We start from the raw sequence: 24961 nt of genomic DNA on the forward strand, positions 1-24961 counted from the left end.
ATACAAGTAATACTAGGCAACCTGGAGCTCAGAGAACTAGGAAGTGACGCAGGCTGCCCTGAGCATTTCTTATATAGTAAAGCAAACAGAGACAGGTCAGAAAGTGATAGAGCAATATAAAGCCATAGTATACGAGGTGATGCCCAAAGGTGAACACAGGAGACAAAGAGCACATTTAAATATAATCACAGATCTGGCAGAGCCACTGCAGAAAGGAGGTAAGAATTTCACAGACAGGAAACTGCAGGCTAAACCATGACAGAAGGTTAAAAAGATCATTGTTGTCATACATCTATCTCTGCCAAATGGCTTTGGATCCAGAACCATGCAGGATTCATAAAAACGTAGGATCAATCATCCACAGCTCAACGAATCACTGGAAACCTCTTGAGGAACCCAAGCGTTCCAAGAAACCTTGATTGACAATAGCTGATCTAAGCCCAAGAACAAGAATATAATATATTGCACATTACATGCCCTTAGAGGTATTGGCTGTAGTGATTTCCTTTTTAGGGAAAATTTTCTTTAAGTACTTAAAAATACCTGTTGATCCTGTCAGAAATTTGATGTGTGAGTTGTTGTTCATAAAGTGCCCCTTTTACTGTGTGCAGTATGAGATGCCTGCATTAATGCACCCATCAGACTTTCATTCTGAATTCCAGCAGCCCATCTATCTCAGTAGATGGCACGTCAAGTGTCAGTCAATTAGTATGCAGCATAGTTTGAACGCTACATGCCAACTTAATTTTGACTTTTTGCAATGAAGAGCAAAGCGAAAGCTAAAAGTAGCTGCTTATGGCTCATAGCTCAGCCTCCCGTTTCCAGCTGAGTGCTCCAGGGGGCACATACCGAGTGTGAGGATGAGGAACATTTGTAAATTGTCCCATTATGAAGCCCAAGTACATGAGGCCTAAGACTACAAGTGCTACAGGTATCCCTAGTGCAGTGCCGATCCTGACCTCCCTGGGGCCCTAAGCAAAATTCTGCTAAGGAGCCCTCTACCTGACCCGTGATGCCATGAGCTATTTAAACTATTAGCCTTGTGCCCAGTGCACACCATGCAGCCTTGTACCCAGTGCACACCATGCAACCTTGTGCCCAGTGCCAACCAAATGCAGCCTTGTGCCCACCAAACGCAGCCTTGTGCCCACTATGCAGCCTTGTGCCCACCGCACACCATGCAGCCTTGTGCCCAGTGCCCACCATTCAGCCTACCTGTGCAAGAGAGGAACAGGAGAGCCACCCAGATGATCAGCACGCAGCGCAGGGAACACAGCAAAACAGCTTTCATTTAAATTTCCGTGTTCACGCCGCTCTGGCCGGGGGAACTTTGATTGACAGATCACCCATCACCAGGATCACGGGTGATCTGTCTATCAAAGTCCCGTTACCAGGAGGAGGGGCTGTATCTGACAGCGAGCGGCAGGGAACACAGCAATTGAAATTAAAACGGTTATCGCTGTGTTCCCTGCGTGCGCTGCACTCTAAACATCCGGGCGGCTCTCTGTCTTCCCCTCCACAATCGCTGGGAGAAGGACTCCCATTCCACCGGTGCCACCCCTGCACCCACGAGGGGGAGGCGGGGCGTCGAGTAATTTGCGGGACCCTACGCAGCTTGCATAGCGAGCGTATAGGGCAGATCGGCTCTGCCCTAATGACAGAAACCAATATTTAGGTACTGTATTACATGTTAAAATAGAAAAAAAGACAGAATAAAAAAAATGTGTGACTATTTTCTGAAATGTGTTGTGATACCACAAGTTTCGTCTGACCTGTTTTTGCAGATCGCATAAACAAATGTGCAAGTGTTTTGCCTAGCTTAAACTCTATATTTGAAAATGAAAAAAAAAAACTGAAGCAAAAAAAAAATATGTCATTGCATAGATAGTTCTTAGATAGAAAGAAGGGTTCAGGCAATGTGCAAAAGCACAACATGTGCAGGTCTGCAGACAGCTGAGCACACAGGCTGCTTCCTGCCCCAACCACAGATCAGCGTAGCAGTGGTATCAACCGAGACACAGATCTCAATAACAGAGTATTGCCACAGACTGAAAACCTTGACTGACTCAGCACAGACAGAAATACACCGGGTGATTGGTCACAAGATTGAAACTTATCCTTTGGTAGAATTGATACAATGGTCTTTATTAGACTTGAAAGTTTTCCATCTGAAAAAACGTGGCCATCTTTTGGATGTGGCCATTAGGTGAACACACAGGACAAGTTAGCCTTAATAACTGTAGCACCTGTTTGGCTATTGTGCTAATTTGTTAATAGTAGCAGTGGCCTCCAAACTGTGGCCCTTTAGTTGCCTTTATAAAGTCCTTGGGGCACTATTCCTCCCACTGATACAAGACTCTGTTCCTCCCACTGATACACTGAAGACTCTATTCCTTCTACTGACACCAACAGTGGGGCATGATTCGTATTTCTGACACCAACCATTGGGCACAAGCTTCCTACTGACATGAATAATAAGATACAATTTCTCCCACTTACACCAATGATGGGGCACTATTCCTACCAATGATACTAATGATTAGGGATGAGCCGAACACCCCCCTGTTCGGTTCGCACCAGAACTTGCGAACCCACCAAATGTTCGTGTGAATTTTAGAACCCTGTTAAAGTCTATGGGACTCGAACATTTGAAATCTAAAGTGCTAATTTTAAGGGCTAATATGCAAGTTATTGTCCTAAAAAGTGTTTGGGGACCTGGGTCCTGTCCCAGGAAACATGTATCAATGCGGAAAAAAGTTATAAAAACGTCAGTTTTTTCGGGAGCAGTGAATTTAATAATGCCAAAAGTGAAACAATAAAAATGAAATATTACTTTAAATTTCGTACCTAGGGGGGTGTAAAGTTAGCATGTGAAATAGCGCATGTTTCCAGTACATAGAACTGTCCCTGCACAAAGTGTCATTTCTGAAAGGAAAAAAAGTCTTTTAAAACCAATTCTTTATAATGAATTGTCGGCTCTGGCAATTCAGAGAGAATTAATTCATAAAAAAAAAAAAAATAGCGTGGGGGTCCCCCCAAATATCCATTCCAGACCCTTCAGGTCTGGTGTGGATTTTAAGGGGAACTCCACCCCAAATTTAAAAAAAAATGGCGTGGAGTTCCCCCAAAAATTCACACCAGACCCCTTATCCGAGCACGTTAACCTGGCCGGCCGCAGAAAAGAGGGGGGACAGAGTGCAGCCCCCCCCCTCCTGAACCGTACCAGGCCACATGCCCTCAACATGGGGAGGATGTCCCCATGTTGATGGCACTATTCTTTCCCCCTGTCCCCAGTGTCCCAATACTGGCAGCCAGGCTCTGTTTACCTCTGCACATTTTAGCATCATTATGTGTGTGTTACATTGGAAAAAGTCCTTCTTGCTGCATCAAAGACTTCATCCACTACAGGCGGCAACAACTGGCCACTAGCGTGAAACATTGTTTCTTTCTGGCAAAGATATTAGCTGCCTATGGATAGTGTTTGCAAACCGCTGTGGCTAATAGGGGTGTCACATTTGTACCCTGTACAAACCAATGGCCTGCAACACTGTGGATTATGAACTCTATGGCCTCGTACACACGACCAGTTTCCTCGGCAGAATTCAGCTTCCGACCGAGTTTCTGGCTGAATTCTGCCGAGGAAACTGGCCGTGTGTACACTTTCGGCCGAGGAAGCCGACGAGGACCTCGGCGAGGAAATAGAGAACATGTTCTCTATTTCCTCGTTGTTCTATGGGAGCTCTCGGCCCGCCGAGGTCCTCGGCGGCTTCAGGGCTGAACTGGCCGAGGAACTCGACGTGTTTGGCACGTCGAGTTCCTCGGCCGTGTGTACGAGGCCTGACAGGGCCTGAATGTAGACAGTTTGCATCCAGGGACATCATTTCTGGGCAAATACAGCTAATTGTCCAGTTTATATGTGGCCATAGCACATAGCGTGCTGCTGTGTCCAGAGGTGGCATTCAGCCATGTCTGAATGCAATAGCGTATCCTCCCTCGTTCAAAGGTCTGAATGAAGGAAAGGTGGGAATAGTAAACAAATTATTATTTTAAGGAACGACTTAAAGCTGAGGTTCACCCAAAAATCCACTTTTTCACATTAAATCCAGCATACTGCTAACATCTGCAGTATGCTGTTGTTTTTTTTTTTTTTTTTTTTCGTACTTATCGTTATATGAGCCCTTGTTTACTGGCTCCAAGCGGGGAATGGGCGTTTCTAAGCGAAGAGGTTGATTGACGGCTGCTAAGGCATGTCACGCCTTCCGAAAATACACAAAGTCACACTCGGGCGTTTACGGCACCTGCGCCTGCCGTGTAGAGCTGACTGCGCAGGCGCCGTAAACACCCGAGTGTGACTTCGGGTATTTTCGGAAGGCATGACGCGCTTTAGCAGCCCGTCATTCAACTCCTCTTTGCTTAGGAACGCCTATACCCGGAAGTAATCCCCCGCTCGGAGCCGGATAACAAGGGCTCGTATAACGATAAGTAAAAAGAAACAGCATACTGCAGATGTTAGCAGTATGCTGGAGGCATGTAGCTAATGTCAGAATGTTTATTTTTGGGTGAACCCCCGCTTTAACCCCCGAGGGAAGCCTACTTGGGATAATATTTACTTTCCTCCCCGATTTAGCAATCTTTTCTTCTATGTGGTTCTGGCCAGGTTCCCTTCATGCTATGCATGTGCCCCAGGGCCCATTTATTACCATAGGCAAGTTGTACTCCAAGGGATCCCTAGGGGCTACCCACAGAAATGACTCTCTGTATGTATCAATGCACAGTATAGGGAAAAGACAGCCGGGACCAAGTCAAAGGAAAGATCACTGGATTGGTAAGGAAGGTGAGTATTATTCCAGATGGCCTGCACTGGGGTGGGAGAAACTAATAAATGACAACTTCATTACAACTTTTATAATATGTATCCTAGTGCACATTTCTTGTGAGGCAGGGAGAGCTGACATTCCTCCTCAGGGTGCAGGTTACTACATGGTGGGTGTAGTGCAAGATGGAAAGATGGGCGCCAGTCACTTTTAAAATGAACGAAGAGTTTTATTTCTCTTAACAGGAACAGGGGGAGAGAGGGGTAGGGCACCCCTAGGCAAATTCAATAGCAAATTGGAAGACTCCGCAGACAAAAATAGAACCAGGCAGACAGTAATACAGAAAAGGCCTTTAAGCTGACTGCAGAGACCTATATCTTGTAGCAACTGCTGTCTCCTATGGAAACATCTTCACTCACAGTATCCCACTGTAGATCTTCAAGCTCAACTCACAGTATCCTACTTTCAAGCTTAGCTCCCAGCTACCTGCTGGATTTTTCAAGCTTCACCCACAGCTACCCACTGGGTTCCTCAGGCTTGACTCAAAGCTACCCGCTGTACTTATCTTCAAGCTCTACTTACAGCTACCTGGATTCCTGGATGAGTCTCTACTGAAGCTTTCCCACTGACTTCACCATCCCTGGCTAGTAAAGCGTCTGCTCTGGTACTCCTTCAGAACTCCATACCTTTAACACCTGCCTCCGGCAACAAGAGTGGTTGACCCTCTGGCAACTTCTTCTCCTATGCCTCCTGGCAACGACCAGGCTCCTCTCAGGCTGAGACCCTTCACACGTGGCTAGGCCTCATGCTTCAGGCCTACACCTCTGCTGCTGCTTCACAAACCCCCACCCAGGCCGCAGCCCAGGTGGAAAGAACCCTGAACACATGACTCCTTCCAAATAAATAGACCATCCCATGCTCAGCGGCCAAAGAAAACTCCTGCTGATTGGCTGAGACAACATATTCACTCATAACCTGAATTCACTGTAATCTATCATCCTAATGCCAAAGGCAACAGTGCCACCTATTGACAAAAGAGAGAGATTACAATTAAACTCAAGCTTAGGAGAAAAACTAGTTTATCAGAGACTACAAATTAGCCAGGCTAGTTACCACCTAGCACAACTAAATTTACTAGAAGCCCTTTTTAGCACAAGGGTGCTACAGTTACATTTAAACTTGTTATCATCCTCCTATCTCCATGTATACAATGAATGAGGGTCCATTCACACGTGTGTCAACAATGTCAATGCACCTGCTCTATGTAAATGGGACCCCAACACACTGTACAGTAGTGCCCAAAGCACTTGAATGGCAGTGCATCACAACATATATACCAGTGGTCTCCAAACTGCCGCTCAGGGGTCGGATTCAGCCCTTTGCTTGCCTTTATCTGGCCCTTGGGGCACTATTCCTCCCACTGACACCAACAATGGGGCACTATTCCTCCCCCTAGTATCAAAGATGAGGCATTGTTTTTACTCCCACTGAAGGCAGGACAATTTCATGCGCAGTAGGGAACCAGGCTGCGAAGATGGCGGCGCCTCCACCTGAGAGCCGAGGGACAGATCAGCTTCTGGTGAGGACATCGCAGGCGCCCTGGACAGGTAAGTGTCCATATTTTAAAAGTCAGCAGCTGCAGTATTTGTATCTGCTGACTTAAAAAAAAAAATTGTCGGAACTCCGCTTTAACAGAAAATATTTAATTGCATAGTGAATGTATCCTGAATGATTCACAGTTCTGCTACTGCTGTGTTTAGCTCCTCTGTACCTAGGCAACCATGGAAGGTTCTGGGTGAACAGGAGTGACACATGCAGATCAGAAGCATGAACATGAATGCCCTCCCAGCCAATTACAGGGAGTGGTGCCCCTGAGCATGCTGGGTGCTGGTATTTATATTTAGTGAGCACATGGGATCTGGGTCTTCTTCCAAAGAGGAGGGGTCCAGTTGGGGAGGGGGCCTGTCACTTCTCCCCAGCACAGGCTGTCATGCGGCCTCAGGTGGGCGACCTGAGAGCCTGAACAGTGAATGCTGAAACCCATGGTTCTCCTAAAAAGCTGACTTAGGGAGGATGTCCATGGATCCTGTCTGGTATCACGGAGGAAGGTGACCTGTGACCAGGGCCTTGTGAGTATAGGCCCCCAAAGGGATCCTAGAGACTGGTGTTGCTGAATCCCCCTATGGGTGCTAGAAGTCAGCTGCTGGGTGTAGGCTATAGGGGACACTGACTGGTGTATTGAAAAGCAGGGTCAATTCAACTCCCTATAGTAAGAAATAGACTTTGTTCCGTTCTGTACAGTCTGCTACACAGTTCTACCAAGAAAGCTGTCTTCAATTGTGAATAGTTTTATTGGAGTATCCCACTATACCCCCTTCTCCTATCCAAGTTGCTAAACTAAAATAAAACAAACAACAAAAAAACACTACAATCCCCTAGACTGGTCATTGGAGTAACGAGTAGAAGTTGTGCATCTGGCTGTGGGAAATACTGTGTGCCTGACTGCGGGGCTGAGATAAGAAAAAAACAGAGAAAATACCAGCGGCTCTTACGGGGGTAGTGCTACATGACAAACTTGTTTTGAATTTTCATGCAAATGTTCAGACAAAATTCTACTGTGTATGGGCAGCTTGAGCTGCGATTTGTGGAGACACACGAAGCTGCAGCTAAGTGTTTGCTCTGGTTCTGAAGCTCAGATGCTGGAGCTATGGCTGGCCAAGATGGAGCATTGCCATCCCTCATATTTACTCCACTTGTTCTCAGAATCATTTATATACAGTATAATGGCCCTTCCCTGGCAGTCAAAGGTCTGTAATGTGAATTTGTACTTGTAGTTGTAATGATCATACGGAGAACTTATGTTACCTTGGCATGCTGTGTTCATCCATTCGGAATTAACAGCTCATATCAGATTTTTTTTTAAACTGGAGCAACGAAAATTGGAGCTGTTACCACCAACAACAAAGGTTCCTTACTGCCGGCATATGCAATGAAAAAACATGGCTTCCCCAATGTACTGTATGTATATAATTGCACACTATGCAGAGAATCAAGATGTATAAAACAATAAGGCTTCATGTACACAGGACGTTTTCAACCTCTTCTGAACTATTTAACTTGACAGCAAGAAACCGGCATCTAAAAATGTTTGTTTAGTCGCGTTTAGCAGCGTTTGCGTCTAGAAGCGTTTGTAAAACAAAAATTATATACATATATATATATTTTTTTTTTTTAAATTAAAAATGTCTGTAAACGAAACGGTTTACAAGCTGTTACAGGCATTTGGCGTTTCAAATTCCTCTGATCATCCGCCTGAACCCATTTTGTTTTGCGTTCCAAAAACAGGTTCTAAACTTAACTGCCTATAAATGACTATAAATGACCCTGTGTACATGTGCTGATAAGATAACACAGAGGAGAGTTCGGGGGCAGCTGAATAAATTGATTAACTGCTCCTAAACGTCTGTTTACCAGCAGCAGTGTACATGAGGCCTAACAGACATCAAGCTGGTAACGCTAATGGTTATTTAAAAAAAATACATTGAAATGACTGTACAGCACATTACATTCAATTATAAGAACAAGTAATAGCTACACCTTCTTTGAAAAAAAAACTTTAAAATAATATGCAAGAATGTCTCAATTAATTAAAATATCTTAGCAAGCATCCATCCGTTTACATAGAAGTACCTGTACTGGGCTGTCCCGTCACTAGACTGTCTTGGTACCAATCCTGTCGGCTGCCCCAAGCTGCGTTCTGTATATTCAGCATCTTGATCTTCTGGTCAGTGCCATCAGCCCCCATGGAGCAACTACCTAATCTTGTAAGAGGTGGGGCATGTGCAGTAGGTCAGGAGGACATCCTACTTTAGAATTTCCAGATTATCCTGGGACAGAACAAAATGAAAGATTGTGTTTAGTCTTTGCAAATACATAATTTTCCAAGAATCACATTCTCCGTAGTTTGTTATAAAATTATTTTAACGTCATGGCACCCTTTAAAAGTATGTAAAATCTTGAGGCACCTTAGTCTAAATTGTAAACAAACTTAAATGTTACTTCCTAGGCTGCATTCACATTGTAACGCTGCGTACGTGGCGTATTTTGCCACGATTTGTTTACTTTTTTTCTTTTTTTTTTTTTTACACAGATAATTTCCATTGATGTCTAAGCCCGAACGCCAATGCCGCCTGAAAAAAAGGGTCCGGGACTTGTTTTTAGGCGGCAGGTGTACGGCGTTTCGGTGTTCGGCGTGAGATGTGAACCATCTCATAGACATCAATGGAAATTCATCCCTCCAGCGGCACGAGCGTCGCGCTTCAGGCGTATATACGCCGAGGTGTGAATGCAGCCTTAGTGGTAAACCAAAGTCTGGGACAATGCACACAGCCATCTTGATGAAATAAGCTTCACATCAGAAGTCACCTCTTACACCAGAAGTGCTCCCATCACATCAAATGTCCCCCCCCCCCATTACATCATAACCCCCTTTCGTGTCAGAGTCCCCTCTTCACATCAGAGGCCCCCTTTCATGTCTAAGTCCCCCCATCACTTCAAAAGTCCCTCCATTATATGAAAGGCCCCCCATTATGTCAGAGGTCCCTCAATTCGAGGTGTGTCATGTGCCCACAGCCCCCCTGGTCTTGTACCCACGGCTCCCCTGGGGGAAATCAAACAGAAACCTAGTTAAAAAAACACTGGTTTAAATCAATCTCAAATTCACTTAATAAAAGAAAAAACTTTTCTGACTGAGTCAAATACCCCTTAATTACCCCTTCAATACCCCTTAAAGTGGGAGTGTTTCAGCAATAGTGGCAGTGCTGTTAACCAAAAAAGCAGTGGCCAAGTCTAGGTGTAGCCAGGTGCTGATTAGTGTTGCTCACGAATATTCGTATTGCGAATATTCGTTACGAATATTGCATATTCGATTATTCGCGAATAACTTGAACATTGCGGCCAAAATTCGCTATTACGAATATTCGCATTTTTTCAAATTTATTTTTAAAACAGATCACATCCTAGTGATCTCCATCGACGTCTAAAAGCATTGCTGGTATGATTAGAGACCCTGGGCCGAGTAGCTAAGCTGAGGCGATCCTTTTATGTTGACGAATATTCGCGAATACTTTCTCCGTCCTTCTTTTGCAGGTTCTCATCCCACTGTAGTCCAAGCAGGCACAGCCTATATGAGGTTGACAACTCTTCAAGCTTTGAGTTCAGAAGAAGTGCCGCATGGTGGCCACACTATCACAGGAAGTTGGGTAAAGCTCACTGATAAGGATTTTTCAGAGGAACCAAGGAAGATCATTTTAGTATGGCCATAGCAAACCTAGGAGTAAAAATTTGCCCTGGCATATAAAACACGCATCCCATAGAGGTTCAGAGCAGAAAAATGTAGTACCATAGCCAACTCATTATCACTGAAGGACCCAAGGGATTATTATGTATGTGTTGGATGCTCTCATAGCAGCTCACAAACACAATAAGGCTCACAACCCCGTATTGCACATATGATTGACAACCAGAACCAAATCTGTAGTCTTGATTGACAAGATTTTGCACTTTTGCAAGCAGTTGGGATAGGAAAGCTAACTTTACCTTGACATCTTGAGAAATCAGGCTCTGGGTCTGTATAGTAGAGACCTTCAAGTATCTTCTGCATTGGCTGCTTATTTCTAAAATGCAGAGGAGTGTCTAAACGAAGGGACTTAGGGCCAGATCCTCAAAAGGGATATGCCGGCGTATCTACTGATACGCCGTCGTATCCCTGTTTCTATCTTTGGAACTGATCCACAGAATCAGTTTCTCATAGATAGGCAGAAGATCCGACATGTGTAAGGGACTTACACTGCCGGATCTTAGGATGCAGTACCGCATCCGCCGCTGGGGGCATTTCGAGTCGAAATGCCGCTTCGCGTATGCAAATGAGCACTTACGGAGATCCACGAAGCGGTTTAGCTTCGTGAAATCTCCGTAAATACTTACGTTGCAATCGTAAAATTAGGGCTGCTTTTACAAAGTGTAAACTGTTTACACCTTGTAAAAGTAGACCCTTCTTTGCAGCGACGCTGATTTTTTTTTTTTTTGTATTTATTTTTTCCCGCCGTATGTTTTTTTTTTCCCGCGCAATTTTTTTTACCCAGCGCGATTCACAAAACACGGCGTAACGTAATTTCGCGCTATGCCCGTCGGGAAAATGACGTCACGAGCATGCGCAGTACGTCCGGCGCGGGAGCGCGCCTAATTTAAATGGGACTCGCCCCATTTGAATTGGGAACGCCTTGCGCCGGCCGGATTTAAGTTACACAGCCGAAAATTTCTAGGTAAGTGCTTTGTGGATCGGGCACTTAGGTAGAAATTTTGCGGCAGTGTAACTTAAATCAGAATAGTTAAGTTACGGCGACTCTTTGTGGATCTGGCCCTTAGGGTCCATTTGTGTCACAAGGCTCCCCATCCAAGATGAGGTGAGAATGGAGCAGAATAGGGGTCAGTGCCTAGTCAAGGGGTTATTTTGCCCCCAAAAATGAAATTATTAATTTGATCAAAGAAATTAGTGTTCATAGCAGCCTTGCTACAGAACCATTAAATGCTGCGTACACACGATCGGAATTTCCGACAACAAATGTTCGATGTGAGCTTTTGGTCGGATATTCCGCGTGTAGGCTCCATCGGACATTTGCTGTCAGGATTTCCGACAAGAAATGTTTGAGAGCTGGTTCTCAATTTTTCCGATAACAAAACTTCTTGTCGGAAATTCCGATCGTGTGTATTCAATTCTGATGCACAAAAGTCCACGCATGCTCGGAATCAAGCAGAAGAGCCGCACTGCCTATTGAACGTAATTTTCCTTGTCTCGTCGTTACGTGTTGTACGTCACCGTGTTCTTGACGTTCGGAATTTCAGACAACATTTGTGTGACCGTGTGTATGCAACACAAGTTGGAGCCAACATTCCGTCGGAAAAAAAAATCCACAGTTTTGTTGTCGGAATGTCCAATCGTGTCTACGCGGCATTGTTGTTTTATTTTTTACTCATCCTACAAAAAAAAAATAAAGAGATCCAAAAAATACGACCTGAGATCAGATTCTCAAAACGGAATCGTATGTGCGGGTTTTAGTGTCATGTGTTCATAGTAAAGGCTGTAGAACATGAAAATACTTGTTAGTGTAAAGAATCAGTTTATGATAAGTGCTTTTGTGATGTATTATGTAAAATTACTGTTTCATAATTCATAAGTCAACACTCTTATGATATAAAATATACAAAACTGAGAGCTGAATAACTCTTCAGATATACTCTGCTAAATAATCTTCCACCAATACCTTCTATTTACCCTTTGTGGGAATATTTAATGTCTAAAATATATCTATAGCTAATTTCTTCAATGATATTAAGAGATAATGAAAAGACATAAGAACATAAACCCACCTAGAAGGGTGTTTAACTTGTAAACTAAACTAAGGTAAACTCAACCAAGTTCCTGTGGAACTTGTTAATCGCTCTCCTGAGAGTACCTACATAATTCTGGTACGAAAGTCACTCAGCAGAGCCATTGGCATTGGACCAATGTAGCCTTCCTAATTATCTCTCATATGAATAACCACTAACAACAAAGATCATTTTAGGTGTCTATAATGAGTGTCCAGTGTTGTAAGTAACGGCGTTTAAATAAACGCTGTTACGTAACGATTGGCCTTCAAGGGGTAACTAGTAATCTACCTGATTGCTATTACCCCATCGGCAACGCGGTTGCCATTACATTGGCGGCGTTACCGAGTTACTATGAGCGCGCGCGGGGGAGCAGTCCGGGCAGTGAGGGGTGACACGTCACTGTCACTCTGTCAGGGCGGGATGGAGCTGGCCTGTGATTGGGTCACAGGCCAGCTCCGGGTCATGTGTTGTCGACGTTGTGACGCGTGACGCTGGCGCATCCACGCGCCTGAAGTCTCCTGCCCGCAGCAGTGTAGTGTGAGGGGTCGGGAGGGAGTGAGTCTGGCTCACCTCCTCACCGTCACCTCAGCCACCGACATCCGCCGACATCTCCCCCGGCCGCGGCGGAGGCTCCACTCCACCACCAACGGTCCGGACTCTGGGGACACTCACCGCGCCAGCAGTGCACCGACCGACCGACCGTGGGCCGTGGCCCTGCGCAGGTGAGGAGCCGAGGCGAGCGGCATCGGATTGGGAGTGGGGGGGCCGGGGGGGACAGATGACGGGACACTCCACCGGACCGCTCCACATGCCCAGGCAACCTTTTATCCATATTAAACTACCATTCTGCTCAGGACTGTTGTTCTGCTGAACAAAGTTTTATTATATAAGTTAATTCACTAACTACGCATAACCAATAATAATTTCTACAATTTTGTGTAACAATTGAACAGTTAATGTGCAGTGCAGTCCATAACACCAGGGCTAATGTGCACAACTGGCTTATGCCTATATTAAGTGCTTTCTCCAATAAAATAAATCTGGTCCTGCCTGACACACTCAAATATTTGTGTTTGTGGCCATTGCCTGAGCTGAATTTTTTCCTGGTTCAGGTCTGTTCAGCTGTGAAATGCTGGGGAGGAGTGGGGGTCAAACACAAGATTACACATTTAAATGCTTGCCTGCATAACTCTTAAGCCCTGTACACACGATCGGATATCTAATGGAATCTAATCCGATGGATTTTTTCGTCGGATATCCAATGAAGCTAACTTTCATCAGTCTTGCCTACACGCCACCAGTCAAAAATCTGACCGTTTCCAAACGCGGTGATGTAAAATACAATGACGTGCTGAGAAAAATAAAGTTCAATGCTTCTGAGCATGCGTCGACTTGATTCTGAGCATGCATGGATTTTTGACCAATGGACTTCCACACAGACGATGTTTTTTTTCTATCTTTTTTTATCCATAGTAAAATTTTAAAACATGTTCTATTTTTTTTCACTGATGGAAAACAAACCGATGGGGCCCACACACGATCGTTTTTTCTGATGAAAACGGTCCATCGGTCCGTTTTCATCAGACAAACCGATCATGTGTACAGGGCTTTAAAGGTTTAACGGCACAACAATACCACAGAGTAGCATTCTTCTTGACCAGATGAAGTACAATTTTCTCATTTCCTATAGCACTTCGGCCCTTAATTGACTGTGATCTGCTTTTAGTTTAGCTTATTCTACTCTAAGCATTTCTTTCAATCTCCATCTTCCAAATCCCATCTCCTAAATCTTCTTTCACATGATTCTCTTCTTTGATCCTCCATCTTTCTTCAGAACTCTGCTCAAAGATTTCTTGTGGACTCTCTTTTTCCTTGCTCATCATATGATCAAGCCAGATACAGAGTTCAATATAAAGGGACAGTCCATCCAAAACACAACAATTTATTAATGGGCAAAAGCTGGCCAGTCAGAACCCCAGTAACATCTTATATTTCTTTGGTATTCCTCTAAAACTCTCCATAAAGGCAAACAGGGAAAAAACCCAAAAGGGGGCTTAAAGTGAATTTGTTCTTTTCTCACACAAGGCAATAACAGGTTTTCTTTCAATCCCGCTGTCCACAACATATACATTCCTCCTTTTCACTGCCCCTTCCCCTTGCTACAAGTCACTGAAGTCATTGCTTACATAGGGCTCCCTATGTGACAGCACTGACTGGCCTAGCACTGTCATTTGAAATGAGTCACATACTCCCTTGTATCTCAAATGATGGGTATACCCTTCAGCTTCCAGTGCTTAAGAAGTAAATAGAGAGAACTAGAAAAGGTAAGTGTAAGCTGCTGGGGGGCCTTAATTAAAGCAAACCTATTGTTTTCCTTAAATGGGCTAAGCAAAGAGTCACTTTAAGACCCATTTTAACAGGCATCATAAGTGGGCTGACGTGGGAACTGCAGAGATCTCACAGAAAAAGTCCACTAATGGTATAATGGTCGGCGCTTAGACGCTCACTTCACAGTGGGCATTTGGCGCCTAATTAAGCTCAAAAATCAATCAATCAATCAATCAATAAGAACACATTCAGTGATTTATTCCACTGGTACCCATTAATTATTGAAATACCTGTTTTTGGTCATTTGTCACCTAATACACACTATAATCTGAATTTTCCATCCAATATTTTGGTATATCCACCTGATACTGAAAACTCATTTGTTATTACACTCAAATGTTTTAATTCGCGCGGATCAACTCCATTTACATATTACACTCAAATGCACAACTGTTATTACACTCAAATGGATGGAATGGTGACAAGACTAGGAGTAAAAATTAGCCCTGGCATATAAAACAGGCATCCCATAGAGGTTCAGAGCAGAAAACTTTAGTACCATAGCCATCCCATTACCACTGAAGGACCCAAGGGATTATTATGTACGTGTTGGATGATCTCATAGCAGCTCACAAACACAATAAGGCTCACAACCCCGTATTGCACATACAATCACCAGAACCAAATCTGTAGTCTTGATTGACAAGATTTTGCACTTGTGCAAGCAGTTGGGATAGGAAAGCTAACTGTACCTTGTAAAGTAAACCTATGACATCTTGAGGAATTAGGCTCCGGGTCTGTATAGTAGGGACCTCCAAGTGTCTTCTACATTGGCTGCTTATTTCTAAAATGCAGAGGAGTGTCTAAACAAAGGGACTTGGGGTCCATTTGTGTCTCAAGCAGGGGTCCGAACATGTTTTGTTTGACCTGGACATTGCTTATAGCAGACTTTGTAGTGGAAGTCCAAAGAAACAACCTAAGCATACTGCCACAAGTACTGTGAAACTTAGCTTTCCTCTACAGAAAAGGGTATTATTAGTATTCAGTTGGGCAGAATTTTTTGGGAAAAACTCTTCATGCGGTAATACGCTCTTTCATGCAAAAGTGCTTATTACTGCCCTCCAGTGTCCAATAATTATCCGACTGTAACAAGCAATGCTCAGATCATCCTCTGACTAAGCACATGGCCTGGTAAATCATCCGACTGTTGTATGCAACACTAACTAAATCACATCTCTTGACATTAATAAGCCGTGTTTCATGCCCTGTGGCCAGCTACAAAATATTCAGTATCTGCTTATTCTCACTGCTATGTATCACTGTCAACGTATCACATAAAGGAGGGCTGTTATGGTATGCTGGGACTTGTAGTTTAGCAACAGTTAGAGTGCCCCAACTAGCCAAAGTAACGGAACTTTAAAATTATTTAAAAAATAATAATAATAATAATAATAATACATACCATATATACATACATATACATATACATATACATAATTCATATTTTTGAAATATACCACACACACTATTGGGAGCATGACTGGCTAAGCTTATTTTCAATTTCTGGCCCTGCAGATGCAAGATACTCTCTTGACACATGACAGAAGATTCGCCCAGTAAATATTGAAAATGACAGTACAGTTTTCTCAGAAAGAATGACAAAGCCAACTTTCAATAAGGAAGCTCAGTCATGCCTAAAATATAAACTCTTGGGCTACAATGGTTCACTGGTTAAAGGAAAATGTTATCAAAAAGTATTTTAGGGAATGTAAAAAAAGGCAAAAAGTACAATAGAAACAACTTTAGGTAGCTAACGGAAAAAAAAAAAAATGATTGCAAGCTTTAAGAGCACTAGCTTCTTCGCCAGGCATATTAAAAGAAGAAAGATTAAGAAGCAAGGTATAAAAAAAAAAAATATGCATATTGTAGCTAAAGATAATGCCTACTACTAAAATATACATACAAATAATTATAAATGGACATACAATAAAGATACTGCACTATGACTGTGTCCTCCACAAGTTTGGAGCAAGAAAGGGAAACATATTACAAAATACATTTTGGCTATTTTTAACTTTATATTTATTCCTGGTCACACAATTTTTGGTTTTAAGCAATATTGCCTTTTTAATATAAAATGTACCCTACAATAAGGCAAAAGGCGCAATTAACAAATCTAACACTCCAGAATACCAGAATCTTCACACACACACACCAGGATTTTTTTTTTTTTTAAGTAAAAAAAAAAAAAAGTGAAAGTTTTTTTCTATGAATTCCAATAAGATTTGCAAATTACAGTCACATGGCTAAATTAGAGATCCTTTGCTTTGTGTTAAAGCTTAGTGAATTGAGCAAAGGACAATTCTGACTTCAAGTGCTCTTCTACTCCTGGGCTTGAAATTAAAATAGAAGCTCGCCAAAATATCTACAGTAAGATACATTTTGTACATATATTCCAAATTATGAATTAACTAGTTATACTAACCATGTAAATAGAAAATGTAATAAATACATTTAATATATAAAGATAGAGATACAGTCTTATCACAGCTCAGAAAACATGTTGTGGTTTTAAAGAACTACAAATAATATGTAAGTGGGGTGTAAACCTTCTAACAAAACATCTTTTGTTCAGTATTTTAGTTTTTTTTAGGGGATTTAATGTTCTGGGCAATTTGTACATTTTTCAGCTTTAAAAATTGATTAATGAACTAAATTGCCACTACAACATTAATGGTGATATTCTATAAGACGAAAATATGAAATGATATATTATATATAAAATAAATAAAATAAGTTATATGAAATAGTAAATTATGATTTAATATATCTAACAAATGAATGGAGCTCATCACGTTTCAAATTTTTATAATGAATAAGGCAAAAGCAATACACAAAGTGCATTAGTCAAGAGTATACAGCAGCATCTTTGATGGTTTTAACTATTCCAAATGTATGCAAGGTAAAACTTGATTGGTTACTATAGGCTTCAGTTATTAGGACATTACCATTACTCCTTGAACTACAACAATAAGACAGATTTTTAGTAACTTTTATGCATATAAGGTAAATATATAAAATATGCCTGATAAAGTTCTTATTGGTTGATGCTTAAAACATATTACTTTATTCTACTAAGGGGTAGCTGGCTATACTACTTTTTGGTTACATTATTATTATTATTATTATTATTATTATTATTATTATTAATTTAAATAATAATAAAAAAATGTATTTGTGAAGTGCTATATTTTTTATTTTAAGTGTTGAGTACATGGCTACTAGATTCACTTTATAAATAAACTCCTATGAAAAAACAAAAAAAGCCAAGCCATTTATAACTGCTTTTTGGACCTGTATATTATTGCTAAAGCGCTTGGAGAACTTTGCAGTTATCTACTTGGTCTCATCTTAAAAACTCTGCTGATTGTTATGGCACAGGGGGTTTTAAACTTGCCTCCGGTCAATCAGACTCCAACCAGGCTCATCAAACAAAAGCGACATGGCCGCTGGGCAGCTAACGATAATGACTTGTATTATTTTGATCCGCAGAGCCCTGCAATTTAAAGCGGAGACCTCAAACCCCCAAACCGCCAATTACTGTATCTGTAGAGAATGGAAAGACTTAATCTTTCTCAAGATCCATAACAACTTGTCTTGTTGTCTTTTATCTGAAGGTCAAAAGGTTTTTCGCGTAGGGTCACCAGAAGCACAAAACAGTTAATCCAATATAGAAATGTGCACAGTTTTCTAACGGCAAAACACATTAGAATCAAACATTATGAGAAAATCATCACTGGAAATGTAATAACAATATTAATCTTAATATAATATCAGTTATACCTTTCTGATCATTTATATTGCATTAAAAAGGCCTCAGCAAAATGTAATTATTGTTTTTAGACACTTCTAAAAAATCAGAAAAATGTACAAATCAGTTATTTTAACAGTTTTTAACATATATCTGTAAAATTTGACATTTTGTTATATGATGAATATGAAATATATTATTTGATGCTTTTATATACAGGTATATATATATATATATATATATATATATAGATAGATATATATATATATATATAGATATAGATAGATAGATAGCTATCATTTTGATATCATAAGCATAGCGTTTTTTTATAATATGCATTGCATAAGTGTGTATAGATATGTTTATATATAATATGTATGTGTTATGTATATACAGTGTGTTCTTCATGCATCTAAATCTAATAAATGTATATATTGTATAAATGAGTATACAAACAGAATATTAGTTCCATATGATTAAAAAAAAATGAACTAATAAATATCATACAAAAAATACATGATCTGTAGTTTGCCCTGTATCCATTGAATGGATGTTTAACCTCCCCTGGCTGCAAATTTGTCCATAGAAAAACTGTCCCTAAGGGTGTGATGTATGATAGGTATAGTGTTGAGGTGTCTACAGCCCTCCAGGAAAACAAGTAAATAGCACAATACCTCTAGAACACTCCTCATGGCCCTAGAGGTCTCTTGAGTAATAGGTACATTAGTGCTAACAACTTTTCTCTAGTCCTATCAGTCTATTGTTAGCTCCCTGCAAGAAGTAGGTACAAATCGGAAGCATTCTATCACCTTTCAGTGGCCGGAATTCTGACTTGGACCTGGCTGTATCTCCACACATATGGGTCTTCCTCACCCCCAGCTGGCAGTCGCTCCAAATGACTGTGCCACTCTGCTGCAGTAATGAATAAATAAGTTCTGGGAGCTATGAAAAACCAACAGGATGGTTCATCTGGGTGACACTTGTACTAACCATTAATGTCATGTTTGAACTTAATTCTACAGAATGGTTGGGGGATGGGTGGGAGAGGGGACATAGCAGAGGGAGAGAAATAGAGAACGGGAGGGAGTAGGGGAATGGATATGGGGAGGGGAGAGAAGAAGGGTAGTAAACGATGTAAGATGAGTAGAGGAAGGAAAGCAGCAGTCCCTGAGTATCAGCCATGGTCTGTTGGCTGAAGAGGGAGCCACAAAGGTTTCTGGCAGGGCTTGTCAGCTCTTGTCAAGGTCCAAAGCAGGCTGCGAGTACATAATCACTAAATGAGGCTCTGCATTTGACACACAGCAGTATTGGGCAAAATGCCACTGCCAGCCAATGGTGTTAGGGGCGCAGAATTGAGACATACCTGCTCTGTGACAGCAGTTTACTGCACTGGACAATCCACGTCTCATCTGCACTACCTTTTACACTCAATTCAATTTTTTTTATTACTTAACACTTTGTACAAAACATTTTATTGCGAATGTTTGTATGCTCACTGGCAATGCTGTTGAGATTAGTCGCAGTACTATTGCCAGAATCACAGAAGTTTCATAGTGCTGTTAACCTGAAAACTCAGTTATATAAATATTGGCTTCAGATCACAAAGTCAAGCTCTGACCTGCACTTTATTTACCTCAACATTGGTCTATTAGGCCTCATACACACGACCGAACATGTCCGCTGAAACTGGTCCGGCGGACCAGTTTCCGCGGACATGTTCGGTCGTGTGTACAGCCGACCGGACAATTTTCCGGCGGATCGGACAGGTTTCCAGCGGACAAATGTTTCTTAGCATGCTAAGAAACATGTCCGCTGGAAGCCTGTCCGTCGGACATGTTCGGTCGTCTGTATGACTCACCGGACATGTCCGCTCGGCCGAAAGCCCTCGCATGCGTGGAAGTGATTCGACGCATGCATGGAAGCATTGACCTTCCAGGGCCGCGCACGTCACCGCATATCCTGTTCGCGCGGATTTCCGTTTGATGGTGTGTACAACCATCAGACAGAAATCTCCGAGCGGACATGTCCGATGAAAACGGTCCGCGGACCGTTTTCATCGGACATGTCCCCTCGTGTGTACGAGGCCTCAAAGCAACAACTACAACTACTGAGGCTTGGGAGGATGAGGCATAGGCCAGAGCTTAACTATGTAAGCTAAAAATGCTCTAGTCATACACGCTCTCTGTTTAGGGCATTATGCAGGCAGTTCCAGGAGCTGGGAAAACAGAACGGATCAGGAAAAGTTTTCCAACTTTTAGGAACTTCAAAGACTGATTTATTTTCTTATATTCTCAGATTCTTGGGTGTATACAGAGGAGTGCCTGGCACAAAAGCTCATATTTCTTAAAGGTAGAGATGGGCCAAACACCCCTCAGTTCAATTTGCGCCAGAACTCTTGAACATCGCAAAAGTTCGGACCCGAACGAAAAACCCCATTAAAGTCTATGGGACCCGAACAGGCAAACTCAAAAGTGCCCATTTTGAAGGCTTATATGCAAGTTTTTGCCATAAAAAGGGTATGGGGGCCGGGTATTGCCCTGGGGACATGTACCAATGTAAAGAAAACTTTTAAAAAAGATAATTTTTAAAGGAGCAGTGATTTTAATGATGCTTCCTTTAAAAAAATTCCTTTAAATATATGGTGCCTGGGGGGGTCCCTGTAGTATGTCTGTAATGTGGCGCATCTGCACCGTGTATAGAACCTGCTGCAGCAAAACTGATATTTATAAAGAAAGAAAATTACATTTGAACTGATTTTCTTTGCAAGCTTTCTTAATTTAGTAAACAATGGCTTGGGGATCCAGTCTGTATAATGAGGCCACAATTTAGTGCAACAAGATGAGAGATTTTTTGGATATATTCTGGTGTCTCTTTGGCAGAGTTTGGATGGAAATAACAAAGTTTTGCACCACAATGAGCAAGCCTTATGTGAAGAAGCCAAATTATAATACACTCACGCCAAGATTAACTTTTTTTTTTTTTTTAAGATAAAGTTTGCTGTCTTTTTCACAGACTTTGTACATAAGTAATAAGTGCAGAAGAATTGGTCTTTGAGTGTTGGTGGTGTCTTCGCACTGCACCCTTATAGAGGTAGTTTTGATGAAAGCGAGAATTGTCCTTGCTGGAAAAAAAAATATTTGATGCACCTGTGACACAATTGTGGAAAAATTGGTGTTTGGGTGTTGCTGGTGCCTTCCCTAGGTAGTCTTGATGAAAGCAAGAATTGGTCTTGCTGTAAAAAATTGAAAATGTATATTTGACATCCCTGTCAAACAGGTGTAAATAAATTTGTTTAGGGGTGTTGTTGGTGCCTTTAACCCATAACCTTCTAGAGGTAGTCTTGATGAAAGCAAGAATTGATCTTGCTGTAAAAAATTTAAATTTGATACACAGTCGCGGAAAGATTGGTCTTTGGGTTTTGTTGGTGCCTTCACCCCATAACCTTCTAGAGGAAGTCTTGATGAAAGCAAGAATTGGCTTTGCTGTAAAAAAAAAGGTTGACCCCCCTGTCACACAGTTGTGTAAAAATTGGTCTTTGGGTGTTGTTGGTGCCTTCACCCCGTAACCTTCTAGAGGTAGGGTTGATGAAAGCAAGAATTGGCCTGGCTGTAAAAAAATATAATTTGATGCACCTATCAAACAGGTTTGTTAAAATTGGTCCTTGTGTGTAAATTGTGCCCATGAAACCTACACTAAAAATTACTTCAAGATACAATCAACACACACAAAGCTAGGCAGCCTAGACAGTCTTACAGAGATTTGAGATCACAATAATACTTAATCAGCGACATCGGTATCAATTTGATTGATAGCTGCTACTAATCCAGGACTGATTCATTTTTACAAATTTCAGCCGATCAACAGAGTCTGTGGACAGATGCGCTCTTTTATTTGTCACAAATCCTCTGGCAGCACTAATGCCCATTCAGAAAGCATGCTGGAAACAAGGCATCCCAGCAGGTCAATTGCATACTGGGCAAGTTCTGGCCAGTGGTGTATTCTCATGAACCAGTAACCTAGTGGATCATCTGCTGGTTTCCACCCCAGATAATCTTCCACCATTTAATGCAGACGCTGCTGATGGGATGTTGAAGCTGACAGCCCTGGGTGCAGAGGGCAATTTTTTTTTGTTTTAAATGCATCACTGAGGCAGCCCCCTTCTCCACTGCTCCTCCTTTGACCAACAGAAGCCTCAAAAGTAGCTTTTCCATGAGACTGTAATCTACCAGAGTCTGGAAAGGCATTGCATAATCTTCTCTTTAAGGTGTCCTCAAGATATTTAATTCTTTGTTTCCTTTTTGAGGACAGGATGAGTTCCAGGACTTTTCCCTTTTAACAGTGGTCAAGGAGGGTTGCCAACCAATAATAAGCCTTATACTTGATGCCACGAATTCTCGGGTCCTTTTGCAGGCTTTGAAAAATAAGGGAGGCCATGCACCGCAAGTTTACGGAGGCATAAGAGTCCTCAGGGTCACATAGAATTACAGTATCTGGAACTGCCTCCTTCCAGCCACATACTACTCCCAAGGGTTCTCAGGGACTAAAAACATTTCTTAAGGCTTGACGTATGTATTCCTCTGCTTCAATGGCTCCAAAACTACCATAATCTTTATTTTCCTCCTCCTCCTTCTTCCTCTCCTCTTGTGTGTTCTATAGCATCGCAAGAATGGTGTCTGCATAGAGCGAGCCTTGAGAGCAAAGGAAGGACTCCTTTTCCTCCCACCCTCAAGTGCTCTCTCCATAATGTCACAGAGTATGCTTCAGCAGAAACACAAAAGGGATTGTGTAACTGATGCATGCATTGTCACGGCTCACCATCCTTGTCAGCTCCTAAAATGGTGACAGTACAGTGCATACATCCTTTATCAGCAGCCATTGGCGTGGGAAAAAAAAGCAGAGTTGCCCTAAACCTGTCCTTGTGCCATACTCACACAGTTACTTGTTGATGGCTCTTTGCTGCATGTGCAGCATTGCCGAGTGCCAAATCCAGCTGAATTTCATCCAACCGAACACTGGCTGTGTATGACCACCTGAAATGGCTACAGACTCTTCTGGCCTGTTTTAAAAGATCTTGCAAACCTGGGTACCTGTATAAGAAACATTGCACCACCAAATTGAGGACATGTGCCAGACATGGTACATGTGTCAACTTTTCCTGTTGAAGGACAAACAGAAGTTTAGTGCCATTATCGCACACCACCATTCCTGGTTAAAGCTTCTGTGAGTTGAACCACCTCTAGACCTGCCCCGGCAGAGCTGAAAGAATCTTTGCTCCGGTGTGGCTCTTTTTCCCTAGACAGACCAGCTGAAGCACTGCATGGCATCTTTTAGCCTGACTCATTAAATGGCACCTTGAACACTTAGGGGGTACTCCAGCAAAAGTGGGCATAGAGGAATCATCACCACCAGCTGTATGGAGACATGGTGGCAAAACAAGCTCCAGCACTGAGCCATGTCCTGCATCCTTCCTAGCTGCAAGCAGAGTTACCCAGTGTGCCATGAACTAAATATATTGTTCCTGACCATGTTTGCTGGACCATGAGTCAGCAGTAACGTGAACCTTGCGGCTGACTGCCTTGCCCAATGATGCCAAAGCATTGTCTTCCACGTGATGGTAAAGAGCTGGAATGACCTTACGTGCAAAGAAATATCTACCTGCCATTGAGGTACAGCACATTCTTCAAATTCACAAAAGGGGCAGAACCCACTAGACGAAAAAGGCAAGAGTTGTAAAGCCAGCAATTTTGACAAGCTCGAATTTAGACGCTGAACATGTGGGTGGCAGGAAGTTTTTTTTTTTGCGGAGGAGAGGAACGAAGGTCGATTTAGGGGCTTTGATCTCCTATGCATACTAGCTCATTAAAAGTTCATTATGTCTTTTTCTTGCAGGTTTTTTTTTAAGGAAATGTTTTACAGGGTTTACTTCCTCTTTCAACACTGCACTACACTGACACACTATTCAGAGGCCCCGTACACACGACAGAGTTTCTCGGCAGAATTCACCGTGAAACTCGGTCAAAACCCGGATTCTGCCGAGAAACTCTGTCGTCTGTACAGTTTTGGCTCGATGGAGCCGCCGAGGAGCTCGACGACAAAATAGAGAACATGTTCTCTATTTTCTCGTTGTTCTATGGGAGAAGGCGTCCCGCCGAGCTCCTCAGCGGCTTCATCCCAGAACTCGACGAGGAACTCGACGTGCCAAGCACGTCGAGTTCCTCGGCCGTGTGTACGGGGCCTCACACTATACTAAGGCCGCGTACACACGATCAGTCCATCCGATGAGAGCGGTCCAAAGGACCGTTGTCATCGGTTAACTGATGAAGCTGACTGATGGTCCGTCGTGCGTACACACCATTAGTTAAAAAAACGATCGTGTCAGAACGCGGTGACGTAAAACACAACGACGTGCTGAAGAAACGAAGTTCAATGCTTCCAAGAATGCGTCGACTTGATTCTGAGCATGCGCGGGTTTTTGACCCATGGTTTTCCATACTAACGATCGGTTTTGACCTATCGGCTACCAGTCCATCGGTTAAATTTTAAAGCAAGTTCTCATTTTTTTTACCGACGGTTAAAT

The 24961-nt window shown here is 42.4% G+C and overlaps 1 protein-coding gene across 1 annotated transcript in view; it reads right to left on the reverse strand.

Annotated features, from left to right (window-relative positions):
- The window catches only part of LOC120916496 (paired box protein Pax-6-like), an 88917-nt gene extending 69454 nt beyond the window's left edge, over window positions 1–19463 (reverse strand). The window contains exons 1-2 of the mRNA XM_040327493.1: window positions 19194–19463; window positions 8505–8701 (exon numbers count right to left, since the gene is read on the reverse strand). Coding sequence (XP_040183427.1) covers window positions 8505–8619 — 115 coding nt within the window. The 5' untranslated portion in view covers window positions 8620–8701; window positions 19194–19463. The remainder of the gene's footprint in view (window positions 1–8504; window positions 8702–19193) is intronic.
- Between the last annotated feature and the right edge of the window lie 5498 nt (window positions 19464–24961).

Source organism: Rana temporaria, chromosome 10 (assembly GCF_905171775.1).
Source record: "Rana temporaria chromosome 10, aRanTem1.1, whole genome shotgun sequence".
In the NCBI taxonomy this organism is placed as follows: Eukaryota; Metazoa; Chordata; class Amphibia; order Anura; family Ranidae; genus Rana; species Rana temporaria.